Below are 11,526 nucleotides of genomic sequence, written 5' to 3' on the forward strand. Positions count from 1 at the left end.
CTGCAATGTGGGCGCAAACAAATGCTTGGCCGTTTTAAGTGACTGTAACAAGTGTGCCGCTGTTACTACCAAGTGGGCTGGCTTGGTTGACTTGGCGTGTCAAAAGTTATTTACTGATCTAGCAGATGTAGTTAGTGTACCACGCGCCATTAGCAAGTGGTTGTTGGTAGTATCTATTTAGATTAGTTTAGTCCAAGTTGATTAGTTCAAATTCAGCTGTGGTCTCCTTCAAATAGCCTGAAATGGCAGTGGAGTGGTTGCTGACCTGTCGGATTTTCCTTAGCTATTTCCTGCTTCATGTGATTGTTGCAGCCCGTGGATGACCCAAACTACTAAAGGGTCCTCATCATCAGAAGCTTGATTCGGTTTGTCAAGCGTCTTATATGATCTAGTCAGTCCTGCTTGACTGCTTGAGTTAGATAGTGCACCTTGGTTTGCTAGCTGCAGGCTCAAGGTATGTTGCTGATCTGTTCGTTCAGCAATGTAACCTCTGAATGCCCGCAAGATGTTTGACAGGAGGATGAATTCTCGCGCTTCTGAATTCAATACACCTGCCTGATTGAATAGAAGAAGAGTGTGCGCCATCTGACTGTGGTTTATTCCACTCTACGTGTTTTATGATATTTCTGTTGCTTGATCCACATAATTGTCTTGCTCACCTTTTTACAATCTATATGTATATTTTGCATACACGCTTCTTTCTCTCACCTTGTCATGTTTTTGTAGTTAGCAACTGTATGGAGGCAAACCTACAAAGGTGGTGTCTGGCGACCTTGCATACACAATCTGACAAACAGTACGCCATCTATACCTGCCTTTTGTTTTTTCTTCCTGATAATATGTTCGTTCTTTATTTGGGTGTAATCCCGTTGAGATATGTTTTTTTTTTCCAAATGCCGATAAACCCCCGAACGCATTCAGATTTATGGTAGAGAAGACCTGCTTTCTTGTATTCTATCATGAGGAACTTAACTGTGATGTCTTACGGATTTGTTGGTCAGGAGTTACACTGTTACCACCGTTTCCTCTTCTTGTTTTTCAAATGCGAATATCATGTCAGATCTTGTTTCTTTCCATTATCTAGGCACAGCTCCTTTGTGGTGAGTTCCCTGCGAAAACTTACCATCACTGCATGAAAACATTCTGAGACCAATCATGATTTACATGGATGGGTTGTTAAAATCTCATGAAGATTAGTTGTTCATCAACCTGATACACTTTTCTGACCAAGTTTAACATACTTGGAACACTCGGGCGTGTTAGTTTTAGAGAATTCACATGGATGTCTTCTTCAGTTTGCAAGACACAGCACCACCAAATTGGTGCCTAATAGTTTTTCATAACTTGTGTAGGTTTGCCTGAATCAAATGGCTACATATATGTGGAGGCAAATGGTGGTTTGAATCAACAAAGGACATCGGTAGTTGCCTTTTCTCAATGGTTCTTCATATGTGACAGTTTATGTTTGTTCACGTCATACTTGTTTTCTGGTAACTTAAGTTACTCACTTGGGCTTCTCTTTCTTCTGTTTTTCTTGTTTCCAGATATGCAATGCGGTTGCTATTGCTGGTTTTCTAAATGCTACTCTTATTATCCCGAATTTCCATTTCCACAGCATTTGGAAGGATCCAAGGTCTCCTCATTTCTCCCACTCCATTCTCAAATACATTTTTGACTAGCTGTCTACTTGACAGTAAGTCTGAAATATATGTATTATTGCTCGATAACGGTGTGTTTGGTTTGTGCCCAAAGCAATTGGCCTTTGTTTGGATGTTTGCCTTTTTTTTGGTATGCACATGTCCCTTTGTCTGTTTTCTATACCATATTTGTCAGTCATATGTACCTCTCCCAAACACCATGTTACTCAGTTCTTTCTTTCAAACCTTGAGGTTTCTAGAACAGTTAAGTTGCTCTTCAGTCTCGTATGCTTGATTACTACTCCCTCCGTCCCAAAATAAGTGTCGCTGATTTAGTATAACTTTGTACTGAAGTTGTACTAAATCAGCGACACTTATTTTGGGACGGAGGGAGTACCTTATAAGGCTTAACTTCACATTAGAATGTCATGTCAATTAAGACTGTCAAAGTTGGAACCAGGATACACCCCTCCCCCACCCAATCTCACACACCCCAATTCTCCTTCTGTATGTTCGTCTAAAACAAACAAATTTAGCATATATGAAGTCGCTTGTACACTCTCTTGCTAGTTGTAGTTGACTACACAGGGTATCACTCCGAAAAGGGCGAAAACTGATATGGGTTGTTATCCTTATTTGCATGTTGCATCGATAATTTGAATTCATTGTAGGAACGGTGGTTATTTTTACTGTTAAGGTTATAAAGAGTGAGATTAATTAAATATTTAAGAGATGAACTAGCACACAGTACTGGACTTTGGGCTGCTTTGGGTGCTGGACAACTTATATATTCGTTCTTGTTGGATAGATGCCCGTGCCTTTTGTTCAGGCTCCTTCAAGTTAAATTTTATACAACTGTAGATTTAGTAGCACAAATATGCTTGCTGATGTCTTCTTTTGGGTACAGCAAATTCAGGGATATTTATGATGAAGAACACTTTGTAAAACGTCTACAGAATGATGTTCGAGTAGTTAACAAAGTGCCTGATTTTATAATGGAGCGTTTTGGTCACAATCTAAGCAATGTATTCAATTTCAAGATAAAGGCTTGGTCTTCTAGTAAATACTACAAAGATGTTGTTCTTCCGAAGTTAGTTGAAGAAAGGTGAGTTAAAATCCAAATCACTTGTCACTTCGGAATTAAAGTTGCTTGTGTGAATTTATTTTGGCTGTATCCTTGTTTCTTATGCATATGTTTTGCCGTGTTATGTTAACTACGTAGATGATACCCCGCGCTTTGCTGCGGGAATCGGTTGCAATATATTTCAATGAGATATGATTGTGTGGAATATAAATATTTAGATTAACAAGACGTGAACCAAAATTAAAAATGCATTCGACTTATTATATTTGATTATGTATAATTGTAAAATATTTATTGAATATAAGTAGAATAATAGAATGAAAAGTATTTTCCCATGCATGGTTGCTTGTGGTGGTGGGTATTTTTCCATGCATGGTTGCTTGTGGTGGTGGGGATTTTTCCATGTGGATGTTGAGGTGGGCTTTATTCCATCCATAACTGTATGGTGATGTGGCATGCTTGCATGTTGAGATAAATAAGTGGGGATCATATGTATATAGTCCCTCCGTCCGGAATTAGTTGATGCTCAAACGGATGTATCTAGCACAGAAATCTAGATACATCCGTTTGAGCGTCAACTAATTCAGGACGGAGGAAGTCGAATTTTTCGTTATTCACTTCCCTTGCATGCGATGTAACTATGTAAGTGATATGCCTCTGCAAGAGCTTCTAGCCTTAGTTATGGACCTATACAGGGGTGCAAATGGGTACCCTAAAAGTTACCCTAGGGTACCTTCTGACGGACGGGAACTTGGTGCTCTCGGGTACCCGCGCACCCTATATGCGCAAATTTTTTTAGTAATTCAAAAAAAGTTCAAAAAATTCCAAATCTTGTTTGGAATCAAAGATGATCAGGTATTGTACTCGTATAAAAAGTTTGGACAAGAAATGATTCATATTGACTTCAGGGCAAAAAAGACAAGTTTATGACGACAATATAGCGTGCATAGTGCTTGTATATAGCGTTTTTTGCCAAATCTTCGACCCAGGATGCAATAAAAGTCATTCTCCGACGAATATTTTTATACGACTACAATACTTGACCATGTTTGATACCAAAAAAGATTTGGAATTTTTTGAACTTTTTTTGAATTACTAATTTTTTTTTGCATATAGGGTGCGCTGGAACCAGGTTCTCCTTCGTATTTCCCACCTTCTGACCCCTTTTAGTTCGGCCAAATGAACTAAGTTTTCAAAATCGCATCACTTTCAGAAATTTTGTTCATTTGGTTGAATTAAGTAGGGTCAGAGGGTACCCTAAGAACAATCAATTTGCATCCCTAGACCTATATGCAGTTAGTTAATGTAGGACATTGTGATATTAGCAATTATTGATGAAATATGGTTGGGGCATCTCTTCACCAGTATCGTGCTCAGTTTTGTTAGTGAGATAGCATCTCTAGCAGAACCTGTAAACAGACCACCTGTAAAAACAGTATACAAGAGCCCCTAAAACGAATTTACGGTACCGCGAGGCATCGGGCAGAACAGATCCCGTAAACTCGAACCGTAAAAGATTTTTTTTCTCCTCACGCTTCTTCCCCGAGACGCACACATGAGGCATGACCAACTCAAACTCTGGCCGGCCAGAATGGTGCCGCTCCGGCCTGCAGCCTGCTCCGGCCCACTGCGTGCTCCGGCGATGCTCCGGCCGGCTGCCGGCGAGCTCCTCCGCCTGCTCGCTGCTCGCACGCAGCGTCGCATGCCTCCTGCTCCGGCGTTGACCGATTTTACAGGACCCTCAAAAAACGGCTCGAATCCTCCATATATGATGGATGGGAGCTCTAATATACAGGAGCCTGTAAATTTTTTTACGGGATATGCTATTTTACAGGATCTATTCGGTATGTTTTTTTCAGCCTGTACCGTAAATCTGTAGGTTTGACTGCTTCTACAGGATCTGCTAGAGATGCTCTTACACTGGAAACTGGCTTGTAACAACTTGTTGTGGTGACTCAGTTTCTTGCTTTCAAAGGTGCCATAACCAGTGGGACTGCCTAGTTTGAACGATTATTCTGAAGATTGTTAAATTGTTGACTCTTCTCTTTACAGTTAGATTCACATGAAAATTAGGTTAATGTATGAAAAAAGGGATCTTTCTCTAGATTTTAGGAAAATGAAAACAGAAGACCTACTTTACAGTTTAAACAAGTCAATTTTCCTATATCTGGATACTGCTGTTTTGTCAGGAATGAACCTACAGATCCTGTGTACAGTTTAAACAGTTCTTTTGGAAATGGTCTTCATTATTTGTGTTAAAGGGATGAACTGGCAAGGGTCCAAAGGTGGGGAATGGGCAACCCACCCTCGTCTAGCCACTGCAAGGCCTAATACCTGGGTAGTAGATTAGCTTAATTTAACGTTGCCACTTTGGATTTCTCATAGTTGCTCAAAAGGTCACACGCCAATACTTGATATATAGGACTACTGACTTGATCTGCAAGACTGGATCTCTTGTGTCTAATTTGCAAATAAAGCTTATCTCTAGCTTCAGATTCCTACCTTAAATTATCTCTTTACTAACTAGATAATCTGATATCTTTATTTGGTTCTTTTCTAATCTAATTCCTAAATTGCCCATGTATTGTGCCCATCACATTTCGTGAAATGGAAACATATCCTATAATCACCCAGTGTGCTGCATTCACACAGTCGGTCATGATTCCCCCCCCCCCCCCAAAAGAATCTAGATGTATTTCTGAATGTACACTACCCATGTCTAATATTTCAAGGTGAAATTCATTCTGCTAAATGGGAAAAGACAATTCAGAAGGAAAAAGGGAAAGGCAAATGCTGCTATTCATGCTAAACTTCTCTTTTTTGTTTCTTCAAACACATTTTCATTTTGAATCTGCAATTTTAGAGGTGGCTTGAATACTTTATAGACTACTATTTATCAGAAATTTAATGTTGATTTGGTCCCTCGAATCAAAGTTTGATTGCATCGTAGCACCTCAAGAAGTGATTACACTTGATATCTCAGATTTAAAATATGATAATGTGCTTCTTTTATTATTATGCGATTGTTCCTGAAGTTATACTTTGTTCTGGACTACAGATTGATCCGAATTTCTCCTTTTGCAAACCGACTCTCATTCGATGCCCCACCTGTTGTTCAACGGTTGAGATGCTTGGTGAATTTTGAAGCTTTAAAATTTTCAAACCCAATTGCTACTCTATCGGAGACTTTAATTTCTCGAATGAGAGAAAAAAGTGCTGAAAGCAATGGGAAATATATCGCAGTGCATCTTCGTTTTGAGGAGGTTTGATTTCCTTCGTGAAGATTATTTAATATTATTTGGAACTTGGGATTCACTATTTTCTGGTGTTAGGAAAATTTGGAGGCATCTACTAATTTGTTGTCTTGCAGGATATGGTTGCCTTCTCATGTTGTGTATATGATGGTGGTGACGAGGAGAAGAAGGAAATGGATGTGGCCAGAGAAATAGGTTGGCGAGGGAAGTTTACAAAGAGAGGGAAGGTAATAAGGCCAGGAGTTATAAGAATGAACGGGAAATGTCCACTTACACCTTTGGAGGTATGTCTGCATCTAATATGAAAACAGATGCTCACCGCTGTTAGCATGCATGTTAGTGAAACTCTTGACTTCTTTATTTCTTCAGCACATTTTATTAGTCCATGCTCTGCCCAGTTTCTTTCGTCTAGTAAGACTATTTTCCGTTTAGGGTCTTGATGATCTACATGTTTATGCTACATGACCTTTAGGTTGGATTAATGCTTCGTGGGATGGGTTTCAGCAATAAGACTGCAATTTATTTGGCCTCTGGAAAGATATACAAATCAGAGAAAACCATGGCTCCTCTTCTTGAAATGTTTCCTCTTCTACAGACAAAAGAAACACTAGCATCAGATGAGGAACTTGCTCCATTTAAGGTATTTGTCTTGTCAGCTGTAAGCTTTAGAATTTCATCATATGGGCATTGTTCTAAAACGACACATTGTTGCCAGAATTACTCCTCAAGGATGGCTGCACTAGACTATAGTGTTTGCACATATAGTGAAGTTTTTGTGACCACACAAGGTGGAAATTTCCCTCATTTTCTGATGGGACACAGAAGATACTTGTATGGTGGACATTCAAAGACAATTAAGCCAGACAAAAGAAGGCTGGCCATACTCTTTGATAATCCACGTATCGGGTAATACACTGGACCACCCTTAGTTCATTTTTGTTCAGAGCTTAAGTATTCTTCATCTCTGTAGTCTTTTAGTCATGCCTTCTCGTTTTTATGCAGATGGAAGTCATTGAAACGTCACTTGCTCAACATGAGAGCACACAGTGATGCCAAAGGGGTCGAGATGAAAAGACCAAATGAATCGATATACACATTTCCATGTCCTGACTGCATGTGCCGCTTGAACAAAACAACGCATTCGAAACCCATACTACACACTAGATAGTATCAGCATCTCAGCAAACTAACGTATTTCTCTGGCACGCGGTATGATTTGTTCATTCTCCGTGTACTGTGCGGTGGCGATTCAACCTCACCTGCAAGCATACCTGACAGGGTGTTGTACATCGATTTATGTATAGCTTGTGCCAAACAGGGATGCCTCTGATTCCCTAGTCTTAGACCATCTTGCTGCTAACCATACAGCGATTAGATCTAACACATACCAGTAGATCCATCTGACACCTATAGAGCTCCTCTTATGAAGTTCCAGACAGATTAGTGCAGTAGTGCCCCCCTTGTACATGGCTCATTAGAATTTCGTTGTCGTACACAAATTTTGATGGAAGGCAAACACTGTAAATTTGTTATCTAACTCTTTCCCCTCTTGCTCTAGAAATGGGCATTGTTTCAGACTTGTTTAGCGGGGTCTTATCCCCCTCTGTTGTAACTTTGTTCTGGCACTTAACCAGTATCTCAATATGGAGCAAACGTTGGAAATTGCATTGTGCTACTTGATTCTTGCGTTGTCACCGTACAGCCAAAATATCTTCTTGTTGCCTGCGTGCTTACTGCATCCAACCATCAATTGGTGCATGATCAGCTGATCAGTTGAGTAGGTAATAAACCCTTGTTTTCTAAAACAAATATGTTTACAGGAATATATATATCTTGTTTGTCTATGCTGAGCACTCCATTGTGCTGTAGGGCCGAACATTCAAGTCTGGCAGCAGTGTCAGCAGCAAAGGTTTGATCTCTGAATGCGCCTCACATGCACAGGGAGGGCCGTTGATAGGGACTGGGAATCTGGGGAAGGAGCCCTGCCCGTTCCTGTGAAGCGACAAGGCCCTGGCCAAGGGAGAGCAGCTGAGCTGAACAGCCTTCACTTGAAATCGGGCTGGTATAGTCATTCGGAGCACCACTTTTCCTCCCGGTTCTTTTCTATTATTGGTAACAAGGCGCGTCGCTGGTGGCGAGGGGTACGCTCCAGCCTAGTTCCGAAGAGGCAAGAGAACAGGTGGCCTCACAGATACTACTACGGACTTTTGTGAATGGCGCAGGCGATTAGGCGCGGCTCATCATGGCGGAAAGGTATGGCGATGGCAATGGCTGGTCCACTCTTTCGTACTGGCACTTCTCTCACATGCCCCGTTTCATCCCTCCATCCCAAGATCTCTCTCCATCCATCTAGGCAGACAGACTGTAGCTAGTCTTGAAAGAACAAAAGCCTTTAGCCGAAACAGTTCCGGAGGAATAAAAAGGGCCCGTTTGGTTAGAAGAAATTCCAAAGGGACAACGTATCGTCACCGGAATTTGCATCCTCGGTAGACGCATTGGCGAGGGCGTAGGAATTAAAACCATCAGCTCTAACTTTGATCCGAATCATCACACAATACATTTTTCTTGTTTTCTTTTCTAAGCACGCATTATCTGCCATTCTTGTCTTTCTGAGTTGTTGCATTCCAACACAAAACAAGGCCCTCTGGATGAGATAAGAGTTAGTAACAGCAAGTCAGTACTTACTACATTGAGGATTTGAATGGCCGCTCTGGTCTGGTCCCCCGGGTGAGAAACATTCTTTCCATCACGCTTGATCGGTTCCAATACAGCTCTATCTATACGATCTTATATCAAGCTGATAGCATACCACCGCTCGCTTGCGTGCTTTTGCGGGCACTTTGGAGCGAAATCAATTCGCGGTAAAGCTTAGCCGCCCTCAATCATTCGACGGCAAAGCCACTCCATCAAAATCATTTTACGGCAAAGCTACTCACTCCTTTCATAAACTGTTTTTATCCAGGCAGAGTACTCGCGCTCGTCCCATGTTAGTATCTCATCAGCACCCGGGCCCGCAAAAGATTCTATCCACGCTGCACCTGTTTTCATAAACTTACCATTACCGCACAGAGCCACAACAGTGCGCAATTAAACCCGAGCATGACAGCGGGGCCCACGCCGCGCCCGGGCCCGCCATCATTGCGGGCCTTTTCCCGAATAGTGCCGTGTGCATGGGAGCTTGGTCACTGGCTGGCAGTGTAGTGTAGTCCAGTTCTTCTCCCTCCTCGCTGGCGCCTCTGCTACACCCCACTCCACTCCAGAGTCCAGACCCACCCACCCGCCATCAATTTCCACAAAACGCGAATCTCAACGCGCGCAACAAAGGCTTTGCACCTCCCCCGCACTGAACCCAACCCCCCAGTTGTTTAGCAGTCGGCCGCGATTTTTGTGCTGAGAAAAAAATACTACTAGCGCGGAGGAAATATTCACTCCGCTCGGGGGCTCGGCTCGGCTCAGGCTCACCACCCCCCACCCCCACCGCATCTCGGGCTCGCCTCACTCCTCGGGTCAGTGGCCAGTGGTCAGTGGAGTCGCTGCTCTGCTCCCGGCGGCGCGGCGAGATGCGGGGGCAGGGGCAGATCTCCCGCCGGCTGGTCGTGCTTGCGGCGGTGGCCGGGCTGCTGCTGCTGGCGTGGGCGCCGGGTGCGGCTGCCGTGGACATCCAGGCGGTGCTCGCCCCGTTCCCCGACCTCGCCGGCTTCGCGCGCCTGCTCGCGTCCAGCCCCGTGGCCCGCGAGCTGGCCGGGCGGTCCTCGCTGACGCTGCTCGCCGTGCCCAACGCCGACCTCCCCCAGTCGCCCTCGGCGTTCGCGGCCGCCGCGGGCGCCGACCTCGCCGACGTGCTCCGCTACCACGTCCTCCTCGAGTACCTCTCCCCCGCCGACCTCCGCCGCCTCCCGGCCGCCGGGAAGCTGGTCACCACGCTGTTCCAGACCACCGGCCGCGCCTCCGCCGACCTCGGCGCCGTCAACGTCACGGCCGCCGGGCCGGGCCTCGGCGTCGTCCGCTCGCCCGCGCCCTTCCCCGGGTCCAACGCCACCGTGCTCGGCTCCGTCACCTCCGTGCCGTACAACCTGAGCGTGCTGGCCGTGGACGGCCTCATCGCGCCCTTCGGCTTCGACCTGGCGGCCTCCGAGTCCCGCCCCCCCGCCGCCGTCAACATCACCCGCGTCCTCGCCGACGCGCGCGGGTTCAACGTGGCGGCGTCCATGCTGGAGGCCTCCGGCGTGGCGGAGGAGTTCGAGGGCGACGAGCGCGGCGCCGGCATCACGGTGTTCGTCCCCACCGACGACGCCTTCGCCAGCCTCCCCGCCGGCGACCGGCTCCAGTCCCTCCCCGCCGACCGCAAGGCCGTGGTGCTCCGCTTCCACGTCCTCCACTCCTACTACCCGCTGGGGTCGCTGGAGTCGATCGTGAACCCGCTGCAGCCGACCCTGGCCACCGAGTACGCCAGCCAGGCCGGCCGCTTCACCCTCAACATCACCCGCTCCAACGGCTCCGTGGCCATCGACACCGGCGTCGTGCAGGCCACCATCACGCGCACCGTCTTCGACCAGAACCCCGTCGCCGTCTTCGCCGTCTCCAAGGTGCTGCTCCCCAAGGAGATGTTCACCAGGGCCGACTCGGCCGCCGTCGTCGCCGCGGCCCTGGCGCCCCCGCCGGCCGCCGCCAGCTCGATGCCGCCGGAGCCGCCCGAGAGCGCGCGGACGCCGCCGACGAAGCTGTCCTCGCCCCCCGCGCTGCGCGGCGGGGCCAGGAACGGCACCGCGGTTTCGCCGCCGTCGTCGTCGGCGGCAAAGGCAACGGCAACTGGGCGGTGGTGTATAGCATTGTTGTATGTACTACCAGCACTGCTGCCTCTGGTATGAGATCCGGTGGTGAGCTAGTCCGTCCATTGCCGTCTCCTTGCTGAGCTCGATTCTTTTTTGCCTTGCTTTGGTCACCATTGTTTCTTCTTTGTTTTACTGCTATATATATTACTAGGAGTGAACCTGTACACAATGCATTTGGAAAGGGGGGAGAAGCTAGATGACTCGAGTCGAGGTGTGAGGAAGATTGTGCTGCAAAGCAAAGAAGCGTTCTTTTCACTGCCCGCGTCATGCTGGAAAAGGGGAAATGATCGCTCCATCCTGTAAAGAATCACACGCGACCAGCCGACGACACTGTGAAATGTTGGTGCTGTTTTTTGGTGGACGCACCGCAAGCTGCTTCCATGGCCATTTTGCTTGCTGAATCGGGCGACGGAGTTTGGGAAGCGAAAGTGGAGAGGAGGTGGATGGAGCTCGTGGGGTGTGCGTACCGGGGGCGGTGAGGGGAGAGGCGAGGGGCCGGGGGGTAGGTGGGGTGGCAGTGAGCTGGCGGGGCGTGGGGGTGGCTCGGCCGTCGTCACAGGCGTCACCCCGCTAGATTCGATGGCCTTTTCGGCTGGCGTCCGTCGCCCCGCCACCGCCACCGCCACTCGCGTGTCCGCTTCTTGTCGCCTCCCGCCGCGTCACCCCCGCGCCCTCGTCTCCACCCGCGCCGTGCCAGCGCGTGACACGACTTGCTTGTG

The 11,526-nt window shown here is 46.8% G+C and overlaps 2 protein-coding genes across 2 annotated transcripts in view; both read left to right on the forward strand.

Annotated features, from left to right (window-relative positions):
• LOC125532930 (protein ESMERALDA 1-like) overlaps positions 1 to 7,650 on the forward strand; it is a 40,920-nt gene extending 33,270 nt beyond the window's left edge. The window contains exons 3-11 of the mRNA XM_048696782.1: positions 727 to 796; positions 1,353 to 1,420; positions 1,545 to 1,633; positions 2,545 to 2,742; positions 5,780 to 5,984; positions 6,092 to 6,259; positions 6,448 to 6,615; positions 6,691 to 6,881; positions 6,978 to 7,650. Coding sequence (XP_048552739.1) covers positions 727 to 796; positions 1,353 to 1,420; positions 1,545 to 1,633; positions 2,545 to 2,742; positions 5,780 to 5,984; positions 6,092 to 6,259; positions 6,448 to 6,615; positions 6,691 to 6,881; positions 6,978 to 7,143 — 1,323 coding nt within the window. The 3' untranslated portion in view covers positions 7,144 to 7,650. The remainder of the gene's footprint in view (positions 1 to 726; positions 797 to 1,352; positions 1,421 to 1,544; positions 1,634 to 2,544; positions 2,743 to 5,779; positions 5,985 to 6,091; positions 6,260 to 6,447; positions 6,616 to 6,690; positions 6,882 to 6,977) is intronic.
• A 1,679-nt stretch (positions 7,651 to 9,329) lies between these two features.
• Positions 9,330 to 11,062, forward strand: LOC125520652 (fasciclin-like arabinogalactan protein 4). The gene has a single exon (XM_048685618.1). It carries the CDS (start codon positions 9,536 to 9,538, stop codon positions 10,841 to 10,843), a length of 1,308 nt encoding a protein of 435 aa, XP_048541575.1. The 5' UTR covers positions 9,330 to 9,535; the 3' UTR covers positions 10,844 to 11,062.
• The last annotated feature ends 464 nt before the right edge of the window (positions 11,063 to 11,526 follow it).

Source organism: Triticum urartu, chromosome 1 (genome assembly GCF_003073215.2).
Source record: "Triticum urartu cultivar G1812 chromosome 1, Tu2.1, whole genome shotgun sequence".
Lineage (NCBI taxonomy): Eukaryota > Viridiplantae > Streptophyta > Magnoliopsida > Poales > Poaceae > Triticum > Triticum urartu.

Coding starts and splice junctions, on each gene's coding strand:
- LOC125520652 (XM_048685618.1), top strand. CDS start 9,536: ATGCGGGGGCAGGGGCAGATCTCCCGCCGGCTGGTCGTGCTTGCGGCG.